Source organism: Psittacula echo (assembly GCF_963264785.1).
Source record: "Psittacula echo genome assembly, chromosome: 11".
Classification (NCBI taxonomy): domain Eukaryota; kingdom Metazoa; phylum Chordata; class Aves; order Psittaciformes; family Psittacidae; genus Psittacula; species Psittacula echo.
In genome coordinates, this window is record NC_137746.1 from 6,031,904 (window position 1) to 6,059,428 (window position 27,525).

At 56.7% G+C, this 27,525-nt stretch overlaps 1 protein-coding gene across 2 annotated transcripts; it reads right to left on the reverse strand.

Annotated features, from left to right (window-relative positions):
- Nucleotides 1-35: 35 nt before the first annotated feature.
- Nucleotides 36-26,831, reverse strand: CAMK2A (calcium/calmodulin dependent protein kinase II alpha; the record flags this gene model as incomplete). Of its 2 annotated transcripts, XM_080626825.1 has the most annotated exons (18): nucleotides 36-268; nucleotides 626-720; nucleotides 1,473-1,548; nucleotides 2,463-2,511; nucleotides 3,585-3,617; nucleotides 7,440-7,480; nucleotides 8,971-9,013; nucleotides 10,312-10,395; nucleotides 11,146-11,268; nucleotides 11,665-11,759; nucleotides 12,193-12,276; nucleotides 12,792-12,894; nucleotides 13,125-13,197; nucleotides 14,615-14,680; nucleotides 14,997-15,051; nucleotides 18,029-18,088; nucleotides 21,465-21,559; nucleotides 26,770-26,831. In XM_080626825.1, the coding sequence occupies 18 exons, from the start codon at nucleotides 26,829-26,831 to the stop codon at nucleotides 36-38; spliced, it is 1,470 nt and encodes a 489-aa protein (XP_080482951.1). The 2 variants fall into 2 exon arrangements, with proteins under 2 accessions (XP_080482951.1, XP_080482952.1); XM_080626826.1 differs by lacking the exon at nucleotides 3,585-3,617.
- Nucleotides 26,832-27,525: the final 694 nt, after the last annotated feature.

The following is a 27,525-nucleotide window of genomic DNA, read 5'->3' on the forward strand; positions in this document are numbered from 1 at the left end:
CCCCCCCATTCCCTGTCCCCGGAGCCTCACAGGGGTTACTGCGGTAAGACCGAGGGTGCACCGGATCTGTGGAAGTGAACAATTTGCCATTTGCCATCCCGGCGGTGCCAGATGCGGGTCTCCTCGGACTGGGCAGTGCGGGGAATCCCTCCCGCGTCCACATACTGCGTGATGCGGATGTAGGCGATGCAGGCGGACTCGTCTCCCATCAGGTGGATGTGGGGATTCAGGATCGTCGTGTGCACAGGCTTGCTGTTCCGGGACCACACTGAAGAGGGCACAAGGACAAGTGGCTTTAGGCAGCAGATGGAGTCTGGGGGGCTTTTGCATTGCAGGAAGGGGAGATGCTTGGGTTAGACTCTCTGCTTGGAGGGGCTGAGTCAGTGCTGCATGGGTGAGTTCCGGATGGGTCCACCTAGCAAGCAGCTAACCAAACAACTCCTCTGCATGCAGCCAGCTGACCTAACAGGCTTGATTCTCCTCCTGCTGGAATCTTCCAGATCAGCCAGAGGTGCTCCCAAAACCACCCTTTCCCTCCTCTCTGCAGGAAGCTGATGGAGGTCAAGACACAGCTGGGGCCATGGGAGGTGGGAAGGGTCCCTCAAGATGCAAGGGGGCTGCTTACGGTTTTCGAAGTAGAATCGGTGGAAATCCAGGCCTTCCACGAGGTTGCCCAGAGCCTCGGGCTCGAAGGCAGTCATGCCAGGGTCACACATCTTCCTGGGGAGGTAACAAGGGGAGAGGAAAGGGAGAGGTTATCTCAGGCATGAGACCCTGCAAGCCCATGCTCAGGATGACTCCCTCAGCAAGTAATTCAGGCAGAACTGACCTCAGCCCTATATGCTGCGTGAAGCCCACCCCACCTCTCCTCCAGCCCGCTGACTGCAGCCGGGACCCCAAGCAGGCAGGGTAAATTCTCCATCAATCACTATCTCAAATTGAACCTCCCAAAACATGGCCATCTTCTTTGTAGGAAATAAAAACAGCAGGGAAAAAGTCATATTCTCTGCTTTGCATCAAAATATCCCTGCTGTGATTCTCTGAGGCAGGGATGAAGACCTGCACTCGCTCAGACAACGCTAATTAAATAGGCCTTGGACACAGAAGGGTACTCTGAAGAGCATCAGCTCAGCAAGTAGAAAGCAGTTATGCTTCCAAACAGCCTGTGGCAATCTGGATATAATGGATACCATGGATGCAATGTTCCTTCTTCCACCATAAATCGTGTTTACAGTTATTCATCTCTCTGCAAACCAGAAATAGGCTCATCCATAATAATGAGACCAGAGAGCTGTGGTCGGCTTAGTGTGAGAAGCATCAGGTTTGGAAACTGATGTCCCTTGCCTCCCGGTTTCAATGCCACACCACCACATCAACCTGGTCACCCCGGGAAGCAGTAAAACCTCCATGGAAGGACCCGCTCTGGGAGGCTGAGCCCACACCCGATCCAACCCCCTGCTGAGCATACTCACGTGTAGGACTCAAAGTCACCATTGCTTATTGCTTCGATCAGCTGCTCTGTGACTTTAATGATTTCTTGCTTCCGTACTGTTGGTTTAAAGAGAAACAGAAAATAAAAGGAGATCACAAAGCAGAAGTGCTGGTGTTGCAGCATCGGTGAGAGCTCTGGTTTTCATTAGAAAGAGACCACATGGCTTTGGGGGACATCGGAAACTGTCCAAGGAAAAAGCAGGGGAGTGACGTGGGAGAGAGATGTGGGAAAGGGCTTTCATCCCTGAAAGTCAGGGCAGCACAGAAAACCCCTGTATTTTCCAAAAGAGCAAAAGGGTTAATCACCGAGTGGTGAGATGCCCTTGGCCTTTGTCGGCTCATCTGGGAAGGGACTGGGCTACAAGGGCAGGCTTAGCTCCCTGGGATGCAGGAGGAGCTGTCAGAGGTAACCCTGGGCTTATTAACAACGCTCTGCTTCAAATGCAAAGCAGCATCATGCTTGATTTAATTCAAGGATTGAGGAAAGGGACACCCACCACTTCCCAAGCACCGCCTGCCTTCCTCAGGAGGACTCATGTCGCATTAACCCTCATGTCAGGCCAAAGTCCATCTTGGTTTGTGCTCAGATCACTTTGAGAGATTTTACAAATTAGCACTGATACGTTATTCCCTGGGTTATTCTTAGAAAGCTGACTCTGGCAGGCAGGTGGGAGGCAGGGATTTCCCCTGGAGGCTATTCCCAAAGGGCCATTTCTTTTGGAGGAGCGGGCAGCCGGGCTGCTATCCCTGCAGATTCCTGCCATTTCCATGCCTGCTTTCAGGGAACATCCCTATTTTTGGGTTACCCCATCCTCCTCACCATCAGAGGATCAACCTCTGAAAGGCCCAGGGGCAGCTCGATGGTGGTGGGTTTCTCCAAGGCCAATATCTCATTAGAGATGGCCAGACTAACAACCCCAGGGCACCCTCTGGAGCACCCTGCCCGCTTCCCCATGTGCCCCTGCCGGTACCTTTGGTGTCTTCATCCTCGATGGTGGTGTTGGTGCTCTCCGACGATTCCTGAGCAAAGAACAGAAAGGAGGGACGGGGCGGTGAGAGGGGCCATCTCCCCACGCCAGGTGGAGCTCGTGTGTTCGACAGCCCCCCGAGTCCGACCCGACTGTGCCGACGGATGGAAAGCAAGGAAAACACCAGCAGGTCCAACCCGTCCTCAACCACAGCTCTAGGGCAGCGCTGGCAGAGCCCTCCCTGACCTCCACTCCTTGTAGCCAAGGGCACAAGAGCTGGGCTGTGGAGGGTCCCGTAGGAACGGCGCTGCCTTTCCTACCGACACCTGTGGGGACAGAGATGGGGCAGGTCCAGGGGGGTTTGGTGGGTTCCTAGGAGCGTTGCCGGAGGGGCAGGGAGAGGGGCTGTGCAGGGGTGGAAGACACCATGTTGACTGTACGATAAAGAGAGAGATGTACAAATTAACAGCGAGGAGGAGCTGGGATGAGAAAGAGGGGACTGTGTAGGAGTGAGAGAGACCACACTGACCGCAGAGTAGGGAGAGAAATGTACAATAAAACAGAGTGCTTCCAAGACCCACATGGACCATCGAAGGCTGAGACACAGCTCTTTCAAGAAACAGCTGAGCACTACACAGATTTTTGGGGGAAAAAGGGGTTCTGACCCCCTGTCTCTGTCCAGGAGCCCCATCAAGGCAACTCTGCTAGCGGAGCTAGAGCAATGGCTCTGCTAGCTCTTCCCAGCAGAGCCTTGCTTATGTATTACCCATAATACCCCGATGTAGGTTGGCAAGGTGTCCCATGACCATACAGTCCCCGCAGAGGCATGGAAGGTGTTTCTCCAAGGCTCCTTGGACCGATGCAGCCTGCAGACCTGAGTCAGGAGAACTGGGAGAAACGGCATGAGAACCCATCAGCAAGAACCAGGGCTGGCTTCCCACCAGCCAGCAAGTGCCTGCACCAACCCTGTTTATGGGGTTTGTGGGTGATACGGCTTTGAGGATGTTCCCTCCAACCCCGGTGTCCCTTCTTCCCTACCCCGAGGTAACTTCCAAAAACGGGGGGAGCTGGAGCATGTGGAGGCGCCCAGCAATATCGGCATTGAGGAAGACGAAGGACACTCACCATTAACTGAACGCTGGAACTGGACTTTCTTTTCTGGAAAAACAAGGAGAAGAGATGGAACAGGAAGAGACACAGAGTGAGAAAGGCTGAAAGCAGCACGTGAGAGGCAGCAGCTCCTGAGCCACCCTTCGTGGTCCTCTTGGAGGGTCAAACGAAAGGCACAGGGGGGGCAACCTGGTGCTCCTGTAGGGATGTACTGCAGGCTGTGGTGCTGGTGATGCCATGCCAGCTCCCTCCCCGTGTTCCTGCTGGCACCTGACCTGCCACAATCTCTGGTGTTGCTCATCTCAAGGACCTGGCTAGTCCAAAAGGGAGTCCCCTAGGACCTGATGGCCACTCTGGTGGCTTTGTGACCAGGCCATCAAGTTTGCAGGAACAGGAGTGGGATGCTGAAAAGCTAAGGCAGCTCCACCACCCTGCACCCTGTGAATATGCCATACCGACATTCAGGCTTTGGAGCTGTTCTGGGTGCATCTGCCCATGCTGCTGACTAGTGTGGAGATGCTCAATTAGCTTTGGACCTAGACCAGTGCTAGTCTGGCTGGTTTAAAGCCAGCGTCGCTTTTGCTACTCAACCCCACAAGGCAGACACACCACGTGGGAAGCTGTCCTGAGCACAGGTCCAGTGCTTTAAATCAGGACAAGTCTTCTCCAAAGAGAAGACCTTACACATACTTATCTCCATTCCTGACCACTAGCAGTAGGCTTTAAAGCTTTGGGGTTGGATGACCCCATAGCCACGTTTCTGCCTGCAACTCCAAACTACTTCTGGACTCTCCTTCCTTGCTGTGTTCTGCTTCCCATCTCCATCTTTAACATACCCAGGAGACAGGGGGATGTGCATGCTGGCCTCATGCCCTTTCTCCACCTCCGGCTCCCAGGGGATGAATCACAGCAGGCAGCAGGGAACACCAGCATGCAGGAATTAGAGGCTGCAGTGCCAAATAGCGAAGTATTTACAAGCACATTTAACAGGGCACTGGCTCTTCCTGCCGTCACAGGGGAAAGCAGCACACAGAGTGCAAACCTCTTGGAAAAGCCCATGGAGCAACCCATTAGGGTGCATGTGTGGGCTGCAGTGTAAAAACTGTTGATATCCATTCCCCCTCACTGCTCCTTTCACATCCTCACTGGCTCCCAGCAGCAGCATCACCAAGTTTCCCCCTCCGCTGATGCAGCTCTCTCCTCCCTTGCCAGCTCCTACATTAATCCTCGTCCCTCCTTCACCAAAACAACCGATGTCCTAAAGGGCAGCGTGAGCTGCAGTACTTTAGAAAGAACCTCGTGTGGAACAGAGCTGTTGGAGCAGGGCTGACAGCTTCTGCTACCCAGGGATATGAGACGGGGCAGCAAACTGCAGAAGTTTCAGACGCAACAGAATGCAACACAAAGCAGTGACCGCGTCGAGTCTGGACATACAGTAACAGGATGCGACACGGGGCAGTGAGCTCATTAATTTAGGACGGGACAGGATGTGACATGGGGCAGTGAGTTCATTAGTTTACAATGGGACAAGATGTGACACTACACAGGGCAGTGAAGGTATTGTAGCTGCTGGGACTGGAAGACTTCCCACAGACCCCAGCGCAAGGCTCGAGAGGGAGTTTTGGTCCTGTGAATGCTTTTAGTAAGGGAGGAACCTCCTCAGGAGGGTGTTTGGAGTCCTCAGAGCTTGGGCTAGCACCATCCCCGTGCTGGAGGGCTGTGGGGGCAGGCTGGAAGGCAGCAACCCGCTGCCCACTGCATAGCTTTAGGCAGCAACAGCAGCGGTGGCTGCCCTCATGGGGATGGTCAGTCCAGCAGATTCCTCCATAAGGGAACACAACTCTTCCTCCAATGACTCACACCACGTAGCCTGACTTACAGCCCTGCTCTGAGCTGGCAGGACCATTCCCTTCCCACCCAGACAAGGCAAGTTTCCACTTTCCTGCCTCACTTTTCCAGCAAGATGGAAAGAAATGACCACCGACCAGCGATGCCCTGACATGGGCCATCAAAGCTTTGCCCAGAGCACCCAGCTTCCCTGTGCCCCATGACTGGGTTATGCTGTAAATCCCCGCAGATTAAGCATGCGAATGAGGTGGGAATGATAATGCTGAGGGTGGCCAACATAAGCAACCTGTTGGGAATGAGTTTGCCTCTACTTTGTCTTCTCCTCTTCTACCTCCTGGCCATCTAGCGAGCTTGTCTCACCTCTACTTACTGGAAAGCGGGCAATACAAATGCAGACTCATTCTGCAGAGCCCGTACACTCTCTTGAGCCAAGTGTTGGCTGGCTGGCTGGCTGGCTGCGCTCAGGGTGAAGCCTCACTTGCTGCTTTCCACTCTCCAACAAGGGGCTGAGGACTGGGAATACCAACCAGCCTCTGAAACCAGACTCTCCTCACTGAGTTGTAGTGATGGGCCAGAAGCCTGTTTACCTAAACCAGCTATTTTGCTATAAGTGCCCCACTTCCTAGGATAACAGCTGCCCTCAAAGCTACTTTGAAGTCCAAGAGGGAGTGTCATTAGCAAGTTGGGCTGGCAAATGGTCTTCTACCACCACACCATCCCAGCAATGCTAGAGATGAAGTTCAAGGCTGTCCCTTTCTGCTGGGCCAGGCCTGATGAAAGCTCTCCCTCCACCAATCTCCTTTACATCTTAAAAATGCATCTCCTGATGGCTCTCACAGAATCATATCATAGACTCATAGAATGGTTTGGGTTGGAAAAGACCCTAAAGCTCATCCATTTCCAATCCCCTGCCATGGGCAGGGACACCTTCCACTAGAGCAGGTTGCTCCAGAATTGTCTGTTGTGGAGGTTTGGAAGTTGTGCATGGTCTCAAGCCTTGCAGGCTTGTCCTGTCCCAGCTGCTGGGTCTGGAAGGAGAGAGAGAAAGACAATCCAGCCTCAGAGCCCTGGCTCCACTGAGGAGGGCAGCAGCCAGCTGAGGGCTCTGCTCTCCCAAAACCCTGCTCCCCTCACAGCCCAGCAGCTGGGTCATTGTGAAAGGGCTCAAGGAAGGAGAGCAACCATGCTGCAGCCAGGCTCGCAGAGCTCTGCCTGACCTGTCCTGTGGTGGGGAATGTGATCACGCCAGCTCTCCCTGCTGCGTGATGCCTTGTGTCCATGAGGAAACAGGTAAGGAAAGACCTTGGGTGGATCATTCCTTCCTGCAGGAGTTTGGCAGAGCTTGCTAACCACTGCCAACCACCACATCTCCGTATCACCAGAGGAAGCTGCTCGGCAGCAGGATTTTGCTGCCTCCAGGAGCCACCTTGTCATGGCCTGGCCCCACATTGGAGGGTCAGGCGAACCTGAGGGCTCTGCAGGCCAAGAAAACAAGCACCAGCTTGTTTTGAAAGCATCACCAAGCCATTTATTCTGCCAAGTATCACCAAGCTCCTTTGCTCTGTCTGCACTGGGCACAGCGGGCCAGCAGCGCTGCTGAGAGGGCTGAAGACACCCATGTGCCACCCAGCAGCACCCCAGCCCTTGAGGACAGGATGGAACAGGATGGTGGGGACGAGCCCAGCCCCACCAGCCACGTGCTGGGGCGAGCAGGAAATGCAGCTACCCATCTCACTTGATGGGTGAACCCCATGTCCCCTGTCCCCTCTCCTGGTCCAGCCTCTGCCTCTTGCCTTCCCTGAGGGTCAGCAATGAAACGTTCTCCTCACTCCCCTCTCTGGGTGCGCTGTGCACTGCCTGTCCTGGCAGAAGCCGAGCACGGGGACACACAGGGACAGCCGGGCCAAGAGCTGCCCTTTACAGCACCGAGTGCCGCGGGGCCCGGCGCTGCACAGAGACCCCACCGCAGTGCCCAGCAGCAGCGGAGGGCAGGCGGGACAGGGCGGCGGGGAGCGCGCTTACCTTCACGCCGTCATTCTTCTTGTTGCCACCGCTCTTGCCTCCTGGAGAGAGGAGGAAGGAGGTCAGGAGAGCCAGGCAGGGCACCAGGACCAGCAGGGCGAGGAGCAGCAGCATGGTGCCGGGCGGCAGGATCCCTCAGGAGCAGCGGCGTTCGTCCTCTCTCCAGCACAACCCTCAGGGGTGACCGTCCCGGCCTGCCCCGGTGGCTCCGGCCAGGGGCATGCCCCGTCTCCCCGCGTCACACTGCGCTATGGGGGCCGCAGGGCTGTGTGCAGGGGGTGCTGGTGCCCCAGCGTGGTGCAGCGCTGTGGAATGGGCTCCCCGCCTGCCGCCCTCTAATTTTAGCCCCACGCTGCCGGGATCATGTGCTGCGGGGCCGCCGACAGCTGCAGCCATGCTCTGACATGGATGGAAAGCAGGCGCCTGTCCCAGCGCCCACCGCCCGGCCCGCACACGGACACTCTGGGATCGGAGGGGCTCAGCGCCATCCCCTGCCGAGCTGTGCGTGGGGCAGGCAGCGCGATGAGGGATGCTTTTGAGTTTCCTGCCCTTTGATGCTGAGTGTCCCGGCGGTGCGGGGGCTGACACCGGATCCCCCCAGCTGCTGGGCTGCTCCAGCCCCATCCCAAGCTGCCCACAAGTGCTAAATGTGGGACCAGCACGATCCCCCCTGACAAATGCAGATACCAGCCACGGACACAGCCCCGGCACCCAGCGGGGCCAGCAGCCCCCATCTCCTACAGCTCGCTTGTGGGGTGCCTTGGCAAAGCACCCATCTAACACCAAGTAGATGCCACCAGCCCCCTCAGTCAGCATACCAGGCTTGGCTGGCTTGTCCCATCACTGCAGCACCTCTGTTGGGGCCATCCACAGTGGTGGCAAGGGCTGTAGGTGACAGCAAGAGAATGAGCTCTGTGCCTGGGAATGGCCACGATGCCTGTGGAATCCCATCTGCAAGGCTTGGTCCGAGGCAGCAGGGTGTCCCCAAGAGGACACTGGGGCAGGGGAGCTTGTGAATGTACCAGGACCTCTCTCCATGCAAAGATTGGCTCCTTGCTCTGCTCCCGTGTCTCTATGCAGGCTTTGGGATATAGGGAGCAGGAGGAGATCCCTGCAGGATTAACCCCGAGGGACCCTGCTGCCATCTGCCTGCAGTGGAACCCAGGGAGCTTTCCAGCACTTTCATGGTGTGGAGGATGCTCTCCCAGAGACACAAACATCTCCAGGAGGACACTAAACCAGCTGCTTGAGCCTTGGCTGCCCTCGGCACCCATATCCTTACCCTGGCACAAGCCAGATGGTTGGATGTAGACTAAACCTCTGGGGACCACTGTGCCTCAGCCAGACACTTCTCTTGCATCTCAACCCAGCCTGGAGGTACTAGGTAACATGGCCTGGACTAGCACATGATACCATGTACCAGGCTGCAACCTCAGCCCCACTGTGACACCAGAGGCAAAGCTGGCTCTCTAGGGAACCCTCTGGGTTTGCCCTGTAAGACAAGGAGGTGAGCCCCGGAGACGGCACCTACCGGAGAAGTTCCTGGTGGCCAGCATGGTGGTGAGGATGGCCCCCTGAAAGACACAGAAGGCAGAAGGAAAGGGTGTACTGGGCCCTGGCCCCTCACATCCTTCCGCTCCTGCCAGCCTTAGCGATAGAAAGCCCTGCTCATCACCTGTCCCCAGCCACCTCGCTGGAAGAAAACAGGCCCACGGGATGATATCCTTCTCCTGCCATCAAAAGCACCCCTGAGTACCTGACTCCATATCCCCAGCGTTGGGTTGCATGCTCCAAAACTGCCTTTCCTCCAGGATTAAAGGGATATTAAATATCCCCGGGGCACATTTCAGTCTCATTCTACCTTGCCCTGCATGTAGCATGACTCCGCTGATCGGGGCTGGCAGAAAGGGAAGGCACCGGGAGCGGAACCGGATTTCATTGCAATTAAATCTGTGCCAGCTAAGTGGACAGGGATTTTTCATGGGAGCCACGCAAAGATCACCACCACAAAATAACATTTATAAACATGCTTCCCCTTTTCCAGCCGAGGCTACCAACTAACTGCTCAGTGAATAATGGGATTACTTCGGACTGATTGCTTGCAGTAATGAATTACTATTTTGAAGTGTGTGCCTGAACTAATTTGATTACTTGTCTAGCCAAAAAGTAATAATAGTTTATAGCCAGTTTCTTTCCTTAATAATCCTGTTAGTGGCCTGCAGCTGTACTGCTCTGTGCCACATCACCGCCAGGCCTGGAGTGCTGATGGCTCTGATCGTGGCACAAAGCAGAGCTGCCCCGTTCTGTGTCTCCGGCTCTGGGGGAAGCACTGTGGTGTCCAGAGCCTGTTCCCAGCACTGTGCTGAGGCTCAGAAGCAGCAGGAAGGTGGGTGCTTGGCAGTGAAGCCTGGGGAGATGGTGATTTCAGAGGGGGTCCAGGCTGCAGCACATGGCAGCATCTGAGAAGGAGGAGCTTGTGGGGCTGCTGGTGTGGATGAGCCAGAGCTGTTTGTCTGTCTATGGATCACTTTGCTCCTTGCCTGCCCAGTGAATTGCTCGTCAAGCAAAGGGGCTTCCCTGTGCCTCTCAGATCCATGTCCTGCCCCACAGAGGAGCTTCCTCAACACTGACTCCAGTGGCAAAGTCCTCATCTCAGAGTCCAGGGCAGCCGTGTGCCTCAGTGCTTTCCTTCACCATGGCTTTCCTCTAACCCCAGCCAGATGCAGCCTCCACTGCACTCCGTCTCTTTTCCCTTCTTCGCAGTGGGGCTCCCCAGTTGTCTGTCACCCCCATGGCACCACCCTGTCCTTTCCCATATGGGGAACAAACCCACCATGCATTCTACAGCCAGCTTGGAGAGCATGAGAGTTACCTTCAGCTTCCTCCGGGCATTGAACTTCTTCAGGCAATCCACCGTCTCCTGCCTGTGCATGCATGATGCCACAGTGGCGCGGTGCTGGGGGAAGAGAGACACGGCTCAGAGCAGGTCCAGGGTGGGAAGAGGCTCCCCCAGCCCTGCTCTCACACATGTGTGAGATCTCCCGTGGCCAAGGCAGAGGCCAGAGCTGCCTGCAGCAGCAGGAGATGAAACTTTAATGGGCAGCAGGAGATCACAGCTCTGGAGTCAGCAGGATCTGCTCTGGCAGGGGGGGATGCAGGCAGAGCTGGCTGCCCCCTGCATTAACCCCTCAGCTGACCAGTCAGTGTGCTCAGGGTCTGCACATGGTCCAAGATCCCAGGGTTAAACCCATGGACTCCTCCTGTCTTTAGGTGCTGATCCAGGGCGAGAACCGGCAGCCGGAGCAGTGAGGTGCAGCGAGGAGGTTGCTGATGGGGTGTGTGGATGGGTAAACACAAGCCTGCTCCCACCATCCCCGAGGAAAGGCCCCCCCCCCCCCCATTGTAATGCCAAGGAACCAGCCTGTCCCCACCAGGGCTGGGAACATGTGTGTCTCTCCCACCACCAGCTCCCCCGGGGACATGCTGTTTGCATTCACACTCCCGGCTTTTCTCTGCTGCAAAGCCTCAGGGAAAAGGCTGCTCTGAGAGCGCTGGGAGGAACCATGCCAGGAACCATCTTCCCAGGATGGAGAAGAGAGCCAGGCAGTATGTTTGATAACATGTGCTCCTGGTGAGATGTTCCCCTCTTGTGAACCCCCACATCTCCAGATCTTCAATCCTAACCACTGAGTGCCACCAAACTCACCGATATCCAGGGATGCTTCAGAGCCTCTGCTGCTGTGATGCGCTTGGATGGATTTATGGTCAGCATCTTGTTGATGAGATCTTTCGCTTCGGGAGTCACTGTGTCCCACTCAGGGGAGGGGAACTGCCAAAGCAAAGGGACCAGGGTGAGAGATTGCAGAGAGCAATAGAAGGAGCAGAAGCCTGTTAAGCTGGTGCTCCTGCAACCCTTTGCTCCTGCTTATGGGACAGACTGGGGAGACAGTAGCAACTGGAAAAGCTGCCAGATGGAAAACTGGAGAGCAGGAGTGGAGTGAGGAAAGTGGAAGGCCCAGGATGAGACCTATCTGTCCTGCAAAGTGGAACTGAAACATGCCAGTGTGCACATGGGCACGGCAGCTTGGACAGAGTAGAGGAAGGAAACTTGCTCCCATCTGTCTGAATTTGCCCTGGTTGCTTTTCTGGAGCAGCAGGCTGCAAGACAGGGACAGCAGGAGAGAGGGGACACTGTGAAAGGGGGGAGCAAGACAGATCCACTCACATCATAAGCCCCAGCCTTGATCTGCTGGTAGAGTCGGTGCTGGTCTTCATCCCAAAAGGGTGGGTACCCAACCAGCAGGATGTAGAGGATGACGCCTGCCCAGGAGAGATGTGGGATCAGTGGGAGAGTTCGTCGTTGGAGGTATGAGCAAACTGAACCCAGGGAATGGCCCAACTCAAGCAGAGAAACTGAAACATTAAGGAAATGGGAGGATTTGCTCCCTGATTAAGGAGCGAAAGGCTTGTTGGTGGGTCCAGCTCCATGCTGATGTGCTTAGCAGCTGGGGAGATAGACAGCAGCCACCATGCACAGCCTCAAGCTACGTGCCCTGGCAGGGCTAGGCAATGCCTCCTCCCCATTGCAGGTGGAAGAAGGCTCCCCTGCGGCTGCTGCTGGGTGAATCCTCCACCCTGACCTCCAGAGACGTGTCTAGCAACTGTGACTCAGTACATGCTGGATGAACAGCCTGCCTCATCCCACGCAGCCATCCCAGCCCTCTCCTGGCATTTCAGCCCCGGTCTGACTTACCACAAGCCCACAGGTCCACAGCTTTGCCATAGGGATCCTTCCGGAGCACCTCAGGAGAGAGGTATCCCGGGGTGCCAGCGAAACCTGGGATAGACAGTCCGTCACACACTGCCAGGATGCAGCTCCCATCCCCACACAGCTCACCAGCAGTGCCATGAGAGCCAAGAGCCCTGGTCCTGGCACATGCCAACCCAGTGCGACAGGCACCCTCCCTCCAGAAACCTCTGCTTATCCCAAAAGCAGAGCAAAACGTGACACCCCAGGCTGGTGCATCAGCCTGGAGTGCTCTGCCATGCACATCCAGCACTTGGAAGAGGCTTTCCTCCACCGGGGTCTGCCCCTGTTGCTGGCTTGTCCAGCTCACCAGGACATGTTGGTGACTCACCAAGTCCTGTGGAGCTGTTTGCCTGTGCCCTGGATCAATACTGGGCTGTTTCCAGGGGCTCAGCTGGAGACATCAACCTCTGCCTCCCAGGCTGGTGCTGCCAGGATGCTCCCATGACCTGGGGTTCAGTTCCTGGGGATGTGCATCCCTCCCGGAGCCCCCCCTGATCAAACAAGGGCTGGAACATGCCCCACCTCGGGCCAGTCCAACTCACCAAACCATGCTTGCTGGTCCCCCTCCACCTCGATGGCGAGGCCGAAGTCAGCCAGCTTGACGGCAGCACCCTTCAGCTTGGATGCCAGCAGCAAGTTCTCGGGCTGCAGGAGGAGAAAGGGGTTGAAGAGGAGCAAAAGGACTACAAGGACCTTTCTAGCCCCTTTCCCTTGTGCTGTTTCACCCCAGAGCTGGTCTTTGCCCTGTGACTCTCCAGAAGCCCTACATGCTGTTCTTCACTGCTGTTTCAGTTGCCTTGGAGGACACTGGGCACTGCTCTACAGGGTTTTGCATGGCATAGGGGGTTCACAAGCAATTCCCCTGCAGCTCCTACCTTGAGATCCCGGTGGACCACCCCCATCTGGTGGCAGTGCAGGACGGCCTCCAGGATCTGCTGGATGCAGTGGCTGCAGGAGAAAGATGAGAGCTCAGGGAAGTGCCAGCAAGGCAGAGCTCCCTTTGACACTTCTACTCGGCAGCATTTCACCCCCTGCCCCTCTCCCCATCATGCATCCCACCAGCAGCCCTGTAGCACAGCTCAGCGTCCCCCTCACCAAAAGCCACACAACCATAGGGAGCAGTTGTAACCCAGTAAGACACCCAGTCACTGCGAGCATGGGGGCTACAGCTGAACCCGTGGGGTTCCCATAGAAGCAACAGCAGCTGGAGACCAGTGGTGTAGTCACAGTGTGAGCCCAGATATGGTCTCCAAACCTAGATGTGCTCCTCAAACACAGAGGTAACCTTCACTTCAGCCCCATTTCCCTGGCCTCCTCTAACACAGGTGGCTCTTGCTGTGTCTGTTGGCTTTGTATCTAGTTCATTAAACCCCCATCTCTGCTGCATGCATGAGAAAGAAAGGGAAAGGACCAAGGCAATGATCATTTCTGCTCCCAAAGAGCTGTGTGCAAGGCAGAACGCCTTTATTTACATGTATTTGATTTTATTTGCATGACACTAATAAGTGGATGAGTTGTAAGTGGATTCAGTGCAGGCAACCCATTAAGTGAGATTGGTTTCTGCAATATTTCCATGCAGACAGAGCTTACCACTCCCTTGGATATTTGTATGGGCTATGCTTATCCTGGGGGCAAAGCCAAGAGACACAGCAATAGCTGGAGGGGGCCAGATCATGTCCCCTCACACAAATGAGGATCCTGATGTCCGCTGGCCGAGCAGCATGGACTGAAGGGGTGGCTCAGATGGTCCCAGCCCCTTGCCTTTGCAGCAGGGTACCTGGTGCCAGCGGGGTGGTGGAAAGAAGCAGAGCTCCAGCACATCCTCCCACCCAGCCTGTCTTGACTGCTCCTCCTTAGTGCTTGCAAGTGATAAATGCCAGAGAGATGCTTGCAAACGATGGTAGCGCAGCTGCGAGGGGAAGGGGTGAGGACTGTGTGGTGTCTGTGCTATCATGCTTCTGGCTGGGGCACAAGCATGGTGCTGCACTTCCCCCCTGCCAGAACAGAGAGCCTTGGTCCTTCACAGGGACATCAGATGTGGGCTGTGCCATCACCCCGGGGAAGAAAGATGCTGCAAGTGATGGCTGGCAGAAGCCTTATTCAAGGGGAAGCCATCCCTGCAGTAACACACACACTTCGTGGCGCAGGGGCTGAGTGAGTTAAAAAGAGTTGGGTTTGTGGTTGGTTTTTTCCACTACACATCTGGTTTATGTGGATGTGCTGCAGAGCGGCTGTAAAACACCTCCCAGCATGGAAGAAACTTGTGCTGTGCAAGCCAGACATGCAGGACCCTGGGAGGGAGCAGCTCACAGGAGAAGGGGACAATTGCTGTCCCCTCCACAGCCCAGTGTGTGTCCGTGCTCACCTGGCATCCGCTTCGCTGTAGTATTCCCTGGCCACAATGTCCTCAAACAGCTCCCCACCAGTGACCCTGCAGGAGAACAGGGCAAGTCACACTCGGCCGTCTCAAAGAGCTGGATTGATTTATGGCACGCTCAGTGCTGGCAAACTCCTCCGAAACACCACTGCAACATGCACAGGGGGAGCATTGGGTGTGCGGGGCACAGTCTGCCCTCTGCTTGGCTCAGAGGACCCAAGCTTGGCTCAAACCCAGCCTGTGGGAAGGTTTTGGGTGAGGTGACAGATGGGGGAGAGCTTGGGGGGGCTGTGGGATGCAGGGTGCATCACCCCGGGGTGGAAGCACGCAGCTGCCGGTGGATTAAGAGATGCATTTAACTATTACTCACAGGTCAAATATCAGGTAGTGATGGCCCTCTTCAGAGATGCTGTCATGGAGCCTCACTGCAGCAGAGACAGAAGGGTTATGGGGTATGTTTGTCTCCCACTTTGCTCCCCTTTGCTCCCGTTTGGGCACAAGCAGGAGCTGGGGAAGGGCAGAGCAGGACTATTCCTCCTCTTGCTATTGCTGCTGGCTGGACCCCAGCGCATCCCCAGCCTCTGGCAGGGGTGCAAGGCTCAAAGGTCACATCCAAATCAGGGACTGCCCGGGGCTGGTGCCTGGCCGAGGTCCCTGGCAGCTGCTGGGCTATCTTGTGTCCTGAACAGGCTGCAGGAGCAGATGCCCCAGCCCTCTGCCCCATCGGGGTACAGGGAGAGCTCAGCCAGGGCGCTGGGCTGCCAGCCCAGACACTGACACTGCTCTTGTTTCTGCTCATGACCTTCCTTTCCTCCTTGGGTGGTCTCAGGTCAGGGATATCCAGGAATCACCACGGGATAAGTTTCCTTTGGAGGCAGTGCTCTCCCTGTCTCCCACCTCTTCCTGTGGGGCTGCATCTCACCCCGATCATCACACCAAGGGTCACACCATGCCAGGTATAGATTGGCGCAAACCTGTCACCATGCAGCAGGTTCTGGTTATTCAGGCCTAGATTCCCACTTGGATACTCCCCCATTGCTGGCCTCTGCAGACATCCCCTGCACTCCAAAACCTCTGTCTGCTCCCTGGTTTTCTCCAACACGTAATCCCAGCTTTTCTGCCTTCCTCTGCTGGAAGAAACATGTTTCCTCCTGTTTCATCCTCCCTGGGAGGGATTTGAGGGTATTGTTCAGTGCGGACAGGGTCAGTGTAACGATAAGCAGATGGTTCAGATACAGCCCCTGCTTTGGGAAGCCCCATTGCCTGTAGCTGCCAGGAGCCAGGAATAAGGCATAAGAAAGAGCAGCCGCTCTAAATATAGCCTGATCCTACAAGTATCTGTTACTGGCCACAGTCACAAAGAGCTGTGCCGGCCAAACCACTTCAGCTCAGAACTGAGGTCCGAGGCAGGGGCAGGACACAGCTTCAGGACTGAGAGTCAGTAGACAAGGGGTACCTGGAGTTAAACCTCCAGGGCTGGGTGTAGCCAAAGTTTCCCCAACAAGGAAAGATTCCCTGTGAGGAAATGCAGCTTTGGTAAACTGCAGCTCTCCCTGATACATCACCCAGTGCCGCGGATGTGCTGCGGGTCCTGGAGCTGCCCTTGACCACCCATGCAAGGCTTTCTGTGCAGGGCTCTCCTGCAGGCACAGGTTGGTTCCTCCAGGATCACAGCCACAGCATGGCATTCCCATAGAGAGATAGAAGGACCCCTCCACACAGGTAAGGAGCCAGCGAAGACCATCAGCAGCTGGGATGCTTCTCCATGGGAGAGATGGAGAGCTGTTTTCTGCCTTGCCTTCCCCTCGCCCCCTGCAGCAGCGACTCCTCTTCCTCTCATTAGGACTGGTCTGCAGTGGCAGAGCTCATTCCAGCTCCTGGTGGGTAATTAGCTGGCTTGTGCTGCATGCAAGGGAAGCTGGAGCCCAAGTTTCCAAGCAGCAGGAGCAGTGGGGGGGGATGAAGGGAGAGAGGGTGTGGGGTGGAGAAGAACCTCCTGGGTATAAATAGTGGAGATTGGGCTGTTAGCATCTCATGCCGTTAACCCCTTCCAGCACTGTGCTTACAGCAGGGGTGCTCTGAGCCTGCAATCTCTGCAGGTCATGGCCAGTGAGGTATGGTGCAGCAGGGATGAGGGAGCAGGAAAGGCAATGGGTTCCTCCATTCCCAGTATTTCTTGTTATTCACACACTTTACAGCACATTTCCTTCAGGTCTCAGCAATCCTTACGTGTATTTTGGAGCAAAGGAAAGGCTCCAGATGCTGCTGTGACCAGGGCAGGCTGCGCTTCCCACCAGGACTGCAGGAAATGGGGTCCTGCCGAAGCAGGGAATGAGGAAGGACAGCAGCTGGATCCTGCAGTGTCCAGCACCCCAGCAATGCGGGGCAGAGCTGCCACTCAGCCGTGTGCCTCAGGCACATGGAAGCTGACAGGCTCCTTCCAAACCGAAATATTTATGGAGCAGGAGCCGCACCACTGGTCCCAGTGGCCCTGGGTCTGTCCCCCTTCATCTGCTGCAGGACATCTTGGGAAGGACAGATCCAGGCCACCAGGAGCATGGAAGAGCTCCCAGCTCCTGGCTGCAGATTCCACGGCTGCAGAGCTATTGTCCTACCCCTAAATGCTTTCCCAAAAGGATCCCACTGGGGTTGGCACATCCTGGGGTGCAGCGGAGAGGGGATTCATCCCCATTCCCACTGCCGAACCACCAGCATCAGCATCACTCTCAAAGATGGGGTTTGGGAATTCTTTTTGCTGCAGTTTTTTTCCCCTCCCTTCTCTCTCTTTCTCTCCTTCTGGCCTATTTTTGTCTTTTGCAGGGGCTCAGGAGTTTTCCTGAAACAGCTTTTCCGAAGGAGGCTACTCTCAGATGGACGGTCGGTGGGAAAGTCTTCGCTTCCCCCCGCCATCGCTCCTCCTACACGCCCCGTGCTGCTGCTGCTGCTCCAAGCTGCAGCCGCTTTTTGGAGCATGCAGAGGAACACAGCACCCGGGGAGCGGGAGAGGAGTAAAAATAGCCCCTTGCAGCCTGCTGTGGCCCCGCTTCTCCCTGAGGAGCTATGGCCAAGTGGGTTAGATAGGACCGGCCCCCCTGCGTGCATTGGAAGCCTTTCTCCCCATGACCCCGTTTGGAGGTGCTGCCTCCCGTGAGGAAGAGGAGGGATGCTCTGTGGAGCTACAGGGCAGGCACTGAGCCCCTTCTCCGTCTCTGGGGTGGTGGCTGGAGCACAGGGCAAGGACAAACAGCTTGTGGTGCTGCAGGTAGGGTTATGTTATTGATAGGGACCCCCCAGCCCTGGCAGGAGCATGGGAGAGCAGGAGTGCACAAAGCCAGCATGGAACAGTGGCACATTTGCCTGGCTGCTCGGCTGGCAGGCAGGGAAGGAGCAGGATGTGCTTACCGATGTTGGGGTGCTTCAGCAGGCGGCAGATCCGGGCTTCTCGTTCCAGCTTCTGGTGATCTGAAAGAGGCAACAGCCCTAAATTAGGGTCTGGGGAAGGGAATAATCTGCTCCCAGCTCCTGCCGTGCTCTCTCAGATGAGCTGCCAGCACAGGGAAGCTGGGGGCATAGAGCAGCTGTCAAGGAGCAAACCCATCCTTTTTCCGCTAAAGAAGAATGGGTCTGGGGACATGCTCAGCATCAGGGCCTGAGGGACAGTATGTCAGCACGGATGCAGCCCCCAACCACCAATGCCACAGGCAGTCCTGGGTGCTGGATGATCCCTCACACTCTTCTCTCCCCTCTGTTTGCTGAACAGCCCCTGATCACCTCCGGAATACACCAGAGCTGCCTGAGTTATCACTGCCAGCAGTACTTGCTCTGTTTTCTCTAATGCAGTCAAGCACAGGCACTCAGCAAGGGCATTCCTGGCCCCACATGGTACAGTTTGAACAGCTGAAGATAAAGCCGATCAGTGAGAGATGTCAGGCTGAAACGGGGCCATCCACTTCACTCCCTTCTCCATCCCCAGCCGTTTCACATCAGGTCTTTGCTTTCTTATATCACAAAACCCTGGCTCTGAAAATCTGCTTTGCTTTGGGGCCAGTCTCCAAACAGGCAGCACAGGTCCATCTCCCTGGCTTCTGCCAGGCTCAGGGATGTGAGACAGCAGAGCTCTGGGTAAAGCAAATTGAGCTGAGCCAAAAAAGCCTCCGCTCTGGAGCAGCTCAGAATGATTTTCAAATCATTTTGTTTCTTTTTCCCTGGCTCTGCACTTTTCTCCCTCCTTTTACCTGCCCCAGCCACCCTGCATGGAGGTGCCTTGTCTGGAGGCATTTCACACTAGAAGGAACCCAGAAGTGTGGATATAATTAGGGCTGCTTGTCTGTCAGTGTTACCTTGCAGGTTCACACCCCAGAGTCTCACTCTGCATCAAACCAAACCTCAGTGTTTCTGATGCTGAGATGTCAAGGCAATGCAGCCCCTTCACTGCTGGGGCTGGAGCTTCCCCAGGGCTCAGCATCACCCATGCAGCAACTGTGGGGCTCGACATCGAGGAGACATTCACCCTGGAGCTTGGGGTGGATTCTGCAGCCTGTCTGGGATCTGAAAGCCAAAGTCTGGGACAGTCTTGTTGGCCTTGTTCAGCCCCCAGCAGTGCTCCCCAGTGCCGTGGGACACAGCAACAGGGACAAGGCAGGGTTTAGGCTGTTGCTGTTCACAACCAAAATCCATTGTGGGGTGTAGGGCAGGGAAAGGATGGAGGAACAGTGTGACCAGTGAGGACAAGCACTTCTCTGGGCAATTGGGAGCTGCTTTCTGTCCCCCTTTGCTCCTGCCTGACAGCGACCATAGGTGAGTCACTGATTTTCACTCTTTGCCTCAGTTTCCCCATCTGCAACCTGGAGCCAAATGGCCCAAGGGGAATCTCGTATGCAGCAAAGCTCCTTTGCTTGCTTAGAAGCCAGAGATCACAGGAAAGGGCAGGGAATGTGACCCCCATCCCTTTCCCACCACAAACCGCCCGACTCAGCTCCATCTCCCTGGCTGAGCCGCGGCACCCTCAGCACCATGCAGCCCCCCCCAGGCGCTGCCCCCCTCTTTGTACCCTCGCAATCTGTCACCACCAAAACGCCTGCGAAGGCAAAGCCGGGCACAGGCGGCTTGGCGGGAGGCTGGTGTGCTTTGATCAAGTGCAGACAGCACGGGGAGGGAGTGGGAGACCAGCGAAAACCAGGCGAAGAGGAAAATGGATCAGGGAGATGAAAGGGGGGAAGAGATGGAGTGCTTCCAAAGGGGAAGGGGCAGCGCTGGAGAGCCGGTGGCACCCAGGAGGGGCTGGGAAAGGTGCTTATCCCTATGGAGTGAGGGCTACGCACATCCCTAGGCACATCCCTGCGGGAGAGTGGCTCCTGTTCGCCTTTGGGGATTCCTCGCAGCACCATTTCCTGTGTTATCACTGCAGAACCGGGGATTTCAAGGCCATCAGCAGAAGCAGGTGGTGATTTCAGGGGGGAAAATAACCCCAGTGAGGTCTCTCCAGGGGACAGAGGGACACGGAGCTGCGGCAGGGACAGCGCAAAGCCCGGAAGAGGATGGAGAGGGGCAAACTGGGGGAGCGGGCAAGCGGAGGCAGGAGGGAGCAGAGGGAGGGCGGCTCAATCTGCTGCTCCAGGCAGCGCTGCAGGCCAGGAGGTGTTTGCTGCCCACCCCGCTGCTTTCTGGGGTACGGGCAGGAGCTGAGCGCCGAGACCAGTACAACCAGCCCGGAGCCCTGGACTGGGAGCCTTCAGCTTCAGAGGGAGAGAATGGTCCACATGCCCAAAGAGGGATGCTGGGGAGAGCAGGGGGGAGCTCAGCATCAGTGCTGTGCCTCTTCGGTAGCACTGCAGGAGGGAGATTGCAAAGCACTGATTTAATTTGGGGTCAGAAAGGAGTTTGTCACCGTTTTCTGCATTTCAGTTTTGCCATTGGAGGTGAGCAGTGGCATTAGGGAAGGAAACTAAGGAGGGAGTTAATTAAACCCTCCCAGCAGGGAGCTCACTCCCGGCACCCATCCTTCACTCCCTGATGGACCCAGACAGTAGGAGCCGGAGCCAGGGGCACGGCAGCTGCTGTTCCATCCTCTCCATCCTCCTCATTGCAGCTCTTTTGTCAGATGCCTGGGGCAGAGCGGTCCCTGCCTCGAGGCAAGGACTCACTGAAGGTTTTCTGTGCTGGCTCAGCTCAGCCTTGCCCCGAGGAGCAGCCAGAACAGACCCACCAGTGCCTCTTCCAGCAGCAACATGCTTCACCAGAGCGATTAATGAGAGAGCAGTGAGGGGTGAGGGACCACTTCCGGCCAGAAATGAAATCAACCCCCCACTTAAAGGATCTCCCCATTTCATTGATGTAGGTACCTGGATAAGGGAACCTGCAGCCCCTGAGAGCGGGGACAGAGGGTCACCTCTCAGAGGTGATGCTCCCAGAATAACTGTGCTACCCAGCACCCAAGGCTGGCAGCAGTTTGACTTGCTGCAGGGCTGTATCCATCACTTTGCCGCAACATGGTGTGCAGGGTTGTGGGGGGGTCTCAGAGGGAAATGGGGTCCTGCAGCTCCCCAGGCAGGTTGGGGTCTGGGAAACCCCCAGAGTCCTGGTATATCCATTTGATTGAATGGGATGCAGTGAGCAGCCATGAAGACATCTCCTTGGGATGTTCACTGCATCCATAAAGGAGCTCAGTGTGTACCACATACAGACAGAGTGGGATAAGGGGCTCCCCCACTGCACATTAAACACCCCCTGCCTTGCTGCACATCGAAGGCATCATCCCAGAACCATCCAAAGGGGACAGATTCCTGCTCCAGAAACCCTGCTTGCCTCTCACCTCCCCAAAAACACCGTCAGCACCTACCTCGAGCAGACAGCTTCTTGGTGTTGATGATCTTGGCTGCATACTCTTGTCCTGCCAGCACCTTTACACATCTCCGGACAATGGAGAAAGCACCCCTAGGAAGACAAGAAGCCAGAGGGAGAACTGAAGGGCTCAGCTCTGAATGTGCCTGTGGGGTGAGGGACAGGGATGGGGCTGAGTGCTGGGCAGGGAAGGGGCTAAATTGGCTTCCCTGCACCACTGGCCTTGGGGAATGAAAGGGGTAGGCACATGGATTAACACAGGATTTGCTTCTGGGACAACCCAGGCATCATGCACCTTTCCTCCTCCTCTCCTTCCCAGGCTCTGCCCTACCTATTCCCTCGGATAGAAGGGGCAGTAATTTACCAGGGATATTGGCTCCGAGGGACACTAGGATGGCTGCAGCCAGCATGCAGCACTCTGACACTTCACTTCAGCCTATGTGTGTGGCTTTGCATGCTCAAGACCATGCGATCACAGCAGCACTTTGCAGAAGGGTGTGAACAACAACCATGGGTGCAGGCCAGAGGTGCAAGATGCCCTCATATGCAAAACTGGACAGGATCAGCGCAAGGGACCCTGCAAACCAGGACCACTGCAGCCAAGCAGGATGGGTACTGATGCTGCTGCTGCTTGCACACACACGAGCCAATGTGCAAGGGTCTCCCGGCAGGAAAATGAACACGAGTGTTTGGGATGCTTCAAAGAAGCCTCTCTGCCCCATATCCCACACCGCGAGCCCTGCCAGCTCATAGCACTGAGAGCACACCAGTACGATGCTGAGAGCTGCTGCACTGCACACGCACACACGCATGCTCCAGCCCTGCTGAGCACAACCTTTGTACCAGGTTCCTTCCCTGCCAAACCTTTCCAATCGCTAAAATAACAACTATCAAAAGCACTCCCACCTCCAGCCCCACCTTCTCCCCCCCCCAGCTCCCGCTCCCTGCTGAGGAATAAAAGGCCAGGCTGGCGAGCAGCGGCGGATAATTGATTTTACTGGTGGGGGCGGGTGGAGATGGGCAATTTGGGGTTGAATGGGATCTTTAGGAGAACAGGCGAGCGGCGGGATGCGGAGGGATGGAGCTGGAGCCCCAGCGGAGCCGGCAGCCCACGCGCCCAGCGCCGCCGCGCAGAGCATCGCTCACGGCACGTGCCAGGGGAACAGCATCCCGGTGCTTCCCGGCCTCCCCATCCTGCTGTCTGATCCCGGCTGCTGGAACAGCTGAGCTGAGAATATCCCTGTAGTGTGAGGGGGGGATAATTGGAGAGGGGGAGCAAAATGCTTTGTATCCAGCTTGCTGTGCGTGTGGGAGATTGGAGCCATCACCAGCCCTGCAGTGCCACTTTCCCCATCCCGCTGGGAACCCTGCACAGCCCAGGACTGGGAGACTCCTGTGCATCCTTGTGACCCATCTTTCCTATATTTCTTTCCTAAAGACATATGTGCTGCTCTTGCAGTGCCAGGAGTGTCTGCAGCAGCGAGTGCAGGAAGCAGGGAAGCCCTCACTCATCCGCCCCACCTCAGGGTCTGTGTCCCAGCCACAGGGTTTTGCTGCAGGATATGACATGGAGTTAGAGGGACGTAGATGTCCCAGATGCCCTGAAGGCTGTGGGACCCATGGCCACTCCTGATCCCAATGCCCACAGCCACTCACTCATGCATTTATTCAAACTAAACCAAACGGCAGAGAAGAGGGAGCCATGGAATGTGGGATGCAGCATCCAGGGATGGGATGCACTGCACTGTCAGAGAACAAGGCCTCACACCCCTGCCTGCGTTCATGGCTTTTGGCTTCACTGGGCCTTTTTAACAGAAACCAAACATCTATTTGGACTCCGTGAAGCACAGGCAAGACCCTGTGAGCCCGGAGGGCAGAGGGGACACAATGCACTGGGTGCAGGACACCCTGGGTACAGCACACTTGCCATAGCTCTGTCCCAGTCCCTGTCCAGACCTTCAGGGAGTCCCTCCTGCACCAGAGGCTGCCTGCAGGTAGTGCAGGGAGTACCAGGCAGGGAGCTCAGCCCCATCTGGGTGCAAGAAACCCCTTTTGAAGGAGACGTGTCCTGCTCCCTGGCCATGGGCAGTGGCGTGGGTCAGTTCCCTCCTGGGGTGCTGGCTCTTTGGATGGACCCCAAACCTGTTAGCAGCTGGGGGTTCCCATCTCTGCCTAGCTCTGAGATGGGGCATCCATCCCAGAGGAGACAGCGTGTCCCAGTTTTAGCACTGGACCACAAGTAGTGACCACGTCCATGTCCCCCCACCGGCTGCCATTTCAGGGTGCCCCTGAACCCGCACCCAAGCATCCAGCCCTGTCCCTCCAACCCTCAGCTCCAGCACCGCTGCATCCCAGCCCTTGGTCCTTGGGCCAGGTACGACCCGTCCATGCCTCGGCCCCACGACCTTCCCCCGAGCAACAGCTCTGCCACGGGGCTGCTCCGCTTCTCCCTTTTTCACACCTTCACTGCCAGCGCTGGGCTGCGCTGCTGCCGCCCTCCCTCTCTTCAACACCTCCTCCTCCTCCGAGGCATTTTATCTCCTCTCTCGAGAGCTCGGTGTGGGCTGGGGAATTTTTGTTCCTCCATGTTTGCTTTTTTCCCTTGGTCTCTTTAATAACCCCATCTCCCGCAGATCAGCTCGAACCGCTCAGTGCCGTGGTTGTCCCCAGCCTCACCCACAACCTGCCTTGGAGGCGGATTTGGAGGTGCCGATGGAGCCGCACTTCATGTTCATCCTACTCCAGGGGGGCTGTGGGCAGGATCCTCTCTCCGTTCCCCCCCCCCTTGCTGCTCCTCACCTTTACCTGGTCCCCTTCTGCAAGCAAGGAGCAATGGGGGAGATTGGAGAGTCCCATCGCTTGCTGGGCTTTGCCAGGGGTGCAGAAGTGGGTTTTCCACAGGTCCACGTCCCTGCTTGGAAGGTGCAGAGATGTGCCAAGGATCGTGCCCCATGGGGTAGGCTCTGCAGAACCCCCATCCACAAAGCCCCTTTGCAGTGCTACCGTTTGATGTGCGGGACCTTAACCCCCAGCCCATCTGGGTGTCAGGATGGGTGACAGAAGAGGAGGTGGCAAAGGAGCTTGGTGGGTGCAGCAGCCTGGCACCCAGCACCTCTCCTCCTGCCAGCCAGGCTTGGGGACACCCCATGTCCCCCCAGGGGACTGCCCCAGTCCCTTGGGACAGCAAATTCAAGATGGACCCTTTCTGCTCTGAGCTCCTGCGGGATGCTGCTTTCCTTTGGGGTCTGGATGTGGGAGAGTTGTGCTGTCGCCCTGCTTCACCCCTGCCAGACCCCACATCCTGACCGGCACCAGGAGCATCTCGCTGCAGGAGGAATGCCGTTTCCCACTGTGAGCACTGCTGCAGCAGAGCAGAGGTGCAGCTTTGTCCTCATTTCCTTCTCTAAGCCCAGAAAGTGGAAATTTCCCCATGGGAAACCGCTGATTTTTGAATGTGCCAGGATGTGCTGGAACCCATCCCAGTGGAAAATCCCCAACCAGCTCCACAGTGCCTTGACCAGCCTGGAGAAGCCCCTAAGCTGGGAACACACCTAGGTGCTGCGGTGGTACCTGTCTGCTGGAGTGGAGGGGAAAGCTAAGGGATGCTCCAAGCTGGGAATGCTGGTTGGAGCTCAGTCCCTTTATCATCCTAGGGGTCGGGTGGGCTGGGGTGTGATGCTCACAGGGAGCTGGCACATGTTCCTTCATTCAGGAGTGTATCAAAACACATCTGTCGAGGAGGGTTTACACTGCGGTGCTGAGCAGTGTGGGCAGCCCCCGAGTCTGGGTGCTCAGCCCTCAGTGTCAGCACCCTCCTAGCAAAGTGCTGCATCCCAAACGCATCCCGGTGCTCCCCATCGCTCCTGGCCTTCACGCTCCCCTCCATATCCCCGCAGCCACATCTGTCCAGGCAGGACCCAGCAGCCTCCCCGCAGGCTCCCTGCAGCCTCTGCCTCTCCTGCCCACCCCCTGCCACCACCACAGAGCCTCAGAGCCCGGAAAAGATGAGAACCCTCTGGAAAAGCAGGTCCCAAATCCCACCTCGCCACCAACTCCCTATTCCCATGCCCGCAGTGCCAGTGGGGACTGTCCCCACTGCAGGGACCTGCTCCCTGACCCACTGCTCCCTGCCAGAACCCCAGTGCCAAGGGGATGGACGTGCACATCCTGGGACCATAGGTTCTGCTTGCATCCAGGGAGCTGCACTTTGTGCTGCTGTTTGGTTGGGGAACATTGACAGTGCTCAGCCTGGCCCAAAACCCTCCTGTGTTTCAACCTTCGATTTCTCCATCCCCATCCTCTCCTTATCCTCGTTTCACACTCCCACATGTGTGCGGATGCCGGTTTAGGCACAGGAGATGCAGGAATGCGGGGCTGGAGCCTATGGATGGACACGGCTGCACATCCAAAGCCCGGGCACCAACCACCCAGCAGAGGCACCACATCGCCGAGCTGCTCCGATGGGAACGTGGCCACACGCCCCAGATTCACAAACCAGCTCCAAAAAAAGGCACAGGAACCAAAACACAGGCACACGCCTGCTCACTCCTGCACCTGCTTCACAGCCACATGCTCGGGGAGACACGGAGCATCCCTCCCTCAGCCCCGCATGGAGGACCTGGAATCTCCTGGAATCCACCCCGGGATGCTCGGTGTGCCCCCGGATGCCATGCATGGGCATTTCTGTTTGCACACACATCACACCCTGATCCAGGCACACGCGATGACCATCCCGACCTGCCCAGCTGAGCCCTCCAGGAGGCAGAGCAGGGTCAAGCTGTGGCTCACCCAGGGGGATGCTCACAGTGGGATAGGGGTGGGAGACATCCCGACACTGTCCAAGCGCCACCAGGGGCTGCCAGGCAGGCTGGGTCTCCTGCAGAACCCACCAAACCCCGGTGAATCCACAAGGAGAAATTCCCTAAGGAAATGCAAGGGGCACCCGCGGTTTGGCTTTCCTCCTCCGCGGTCCTGTCCCTCCTCCCAGCTGGAGAAGTTCCCAGGGGAGCCAGCAGCATCCACATTCAGGAGCAGCTTTTCCCTAGGAATGGCAGCCGCCCCCTTCCCTGGGCAGCTCCAGCCCCATGGGGTTGACCCCAGCTCCCAACCGAGCACCCGAACTCGGGAAGAGATGGAGCAGGCAGCCCCCCATTCTAACCCAAATCCCCCCCATCCTAACCCAAATCTGCCCCCACTGCTCCCCAGTGCATTTGCTCCATGCCTGTCTCCTTTCTCCCATCTCTGGCAGTTCCCAGCCAGGGTACAGCCCCACTCCGAGCATTCCATCCCCATCTCTAACTTACTTGCCCAGTTCCTCAAAGAGCTGGTACTCCTCGGTGAAGCGATTGCAGGTGATGGTGGCCATTCCGAGGGGCTGGAAATGCTCCCTCCCCAGTGCCGAGTTTGGGACAAGCTGCTCTCCTCTCGCTCCCTCCCTCTCCGTGTGCTCCTGGGGCTCTCTCCTCGCCGAGGTAAATAAGGGAATATGTTTGATTGACAAGCCCGGAGATAATGATGAGGGCAATTTGTCTTCTCAGCTTCACAAGCCTTCGTCAGCATCCCCGTCCCCATGGCGACCACCGCTGCCAGAAACGCCCTGTTTCTGTTGCCCGGGCAACTGCAACCCAAACCCGCCAAGCGCCCGTGGGGACCAGGGCCCTGATGGGGACCCGGCCCTGGGGGCTGCCCGGGGGTCACCCTGCTGCTGAGGAGGTGGGGAGAAGCCTAAAATGCAAATGTTAAAGGCAAATTAAAGGACATGGCAGTGGAAGGATAATTGGGGCAAAAAGGGTTTCCATGGAAACCCTGGTTTTCATATTGCAGGAGGATGCTGTCGCCCCGGCAACTGATTTTCCCCCCCAAAATATAGGCCCTGCAGCAGCATCCCTCCAGGACTGGGGACTCTGGGATGGGGGACACTGGTATGGGTGCAAGTTAATGGAGCAGAAATGTGTCAGGAGAAGCTGGAGCAACCATGACAGGTCCCCAGGCTGGCCTGCCATCAGCCAGGGTCCCCTGCAGGGGTGGCCCCAATTGTGCTGCAGGGGGGGGCTGGCAGT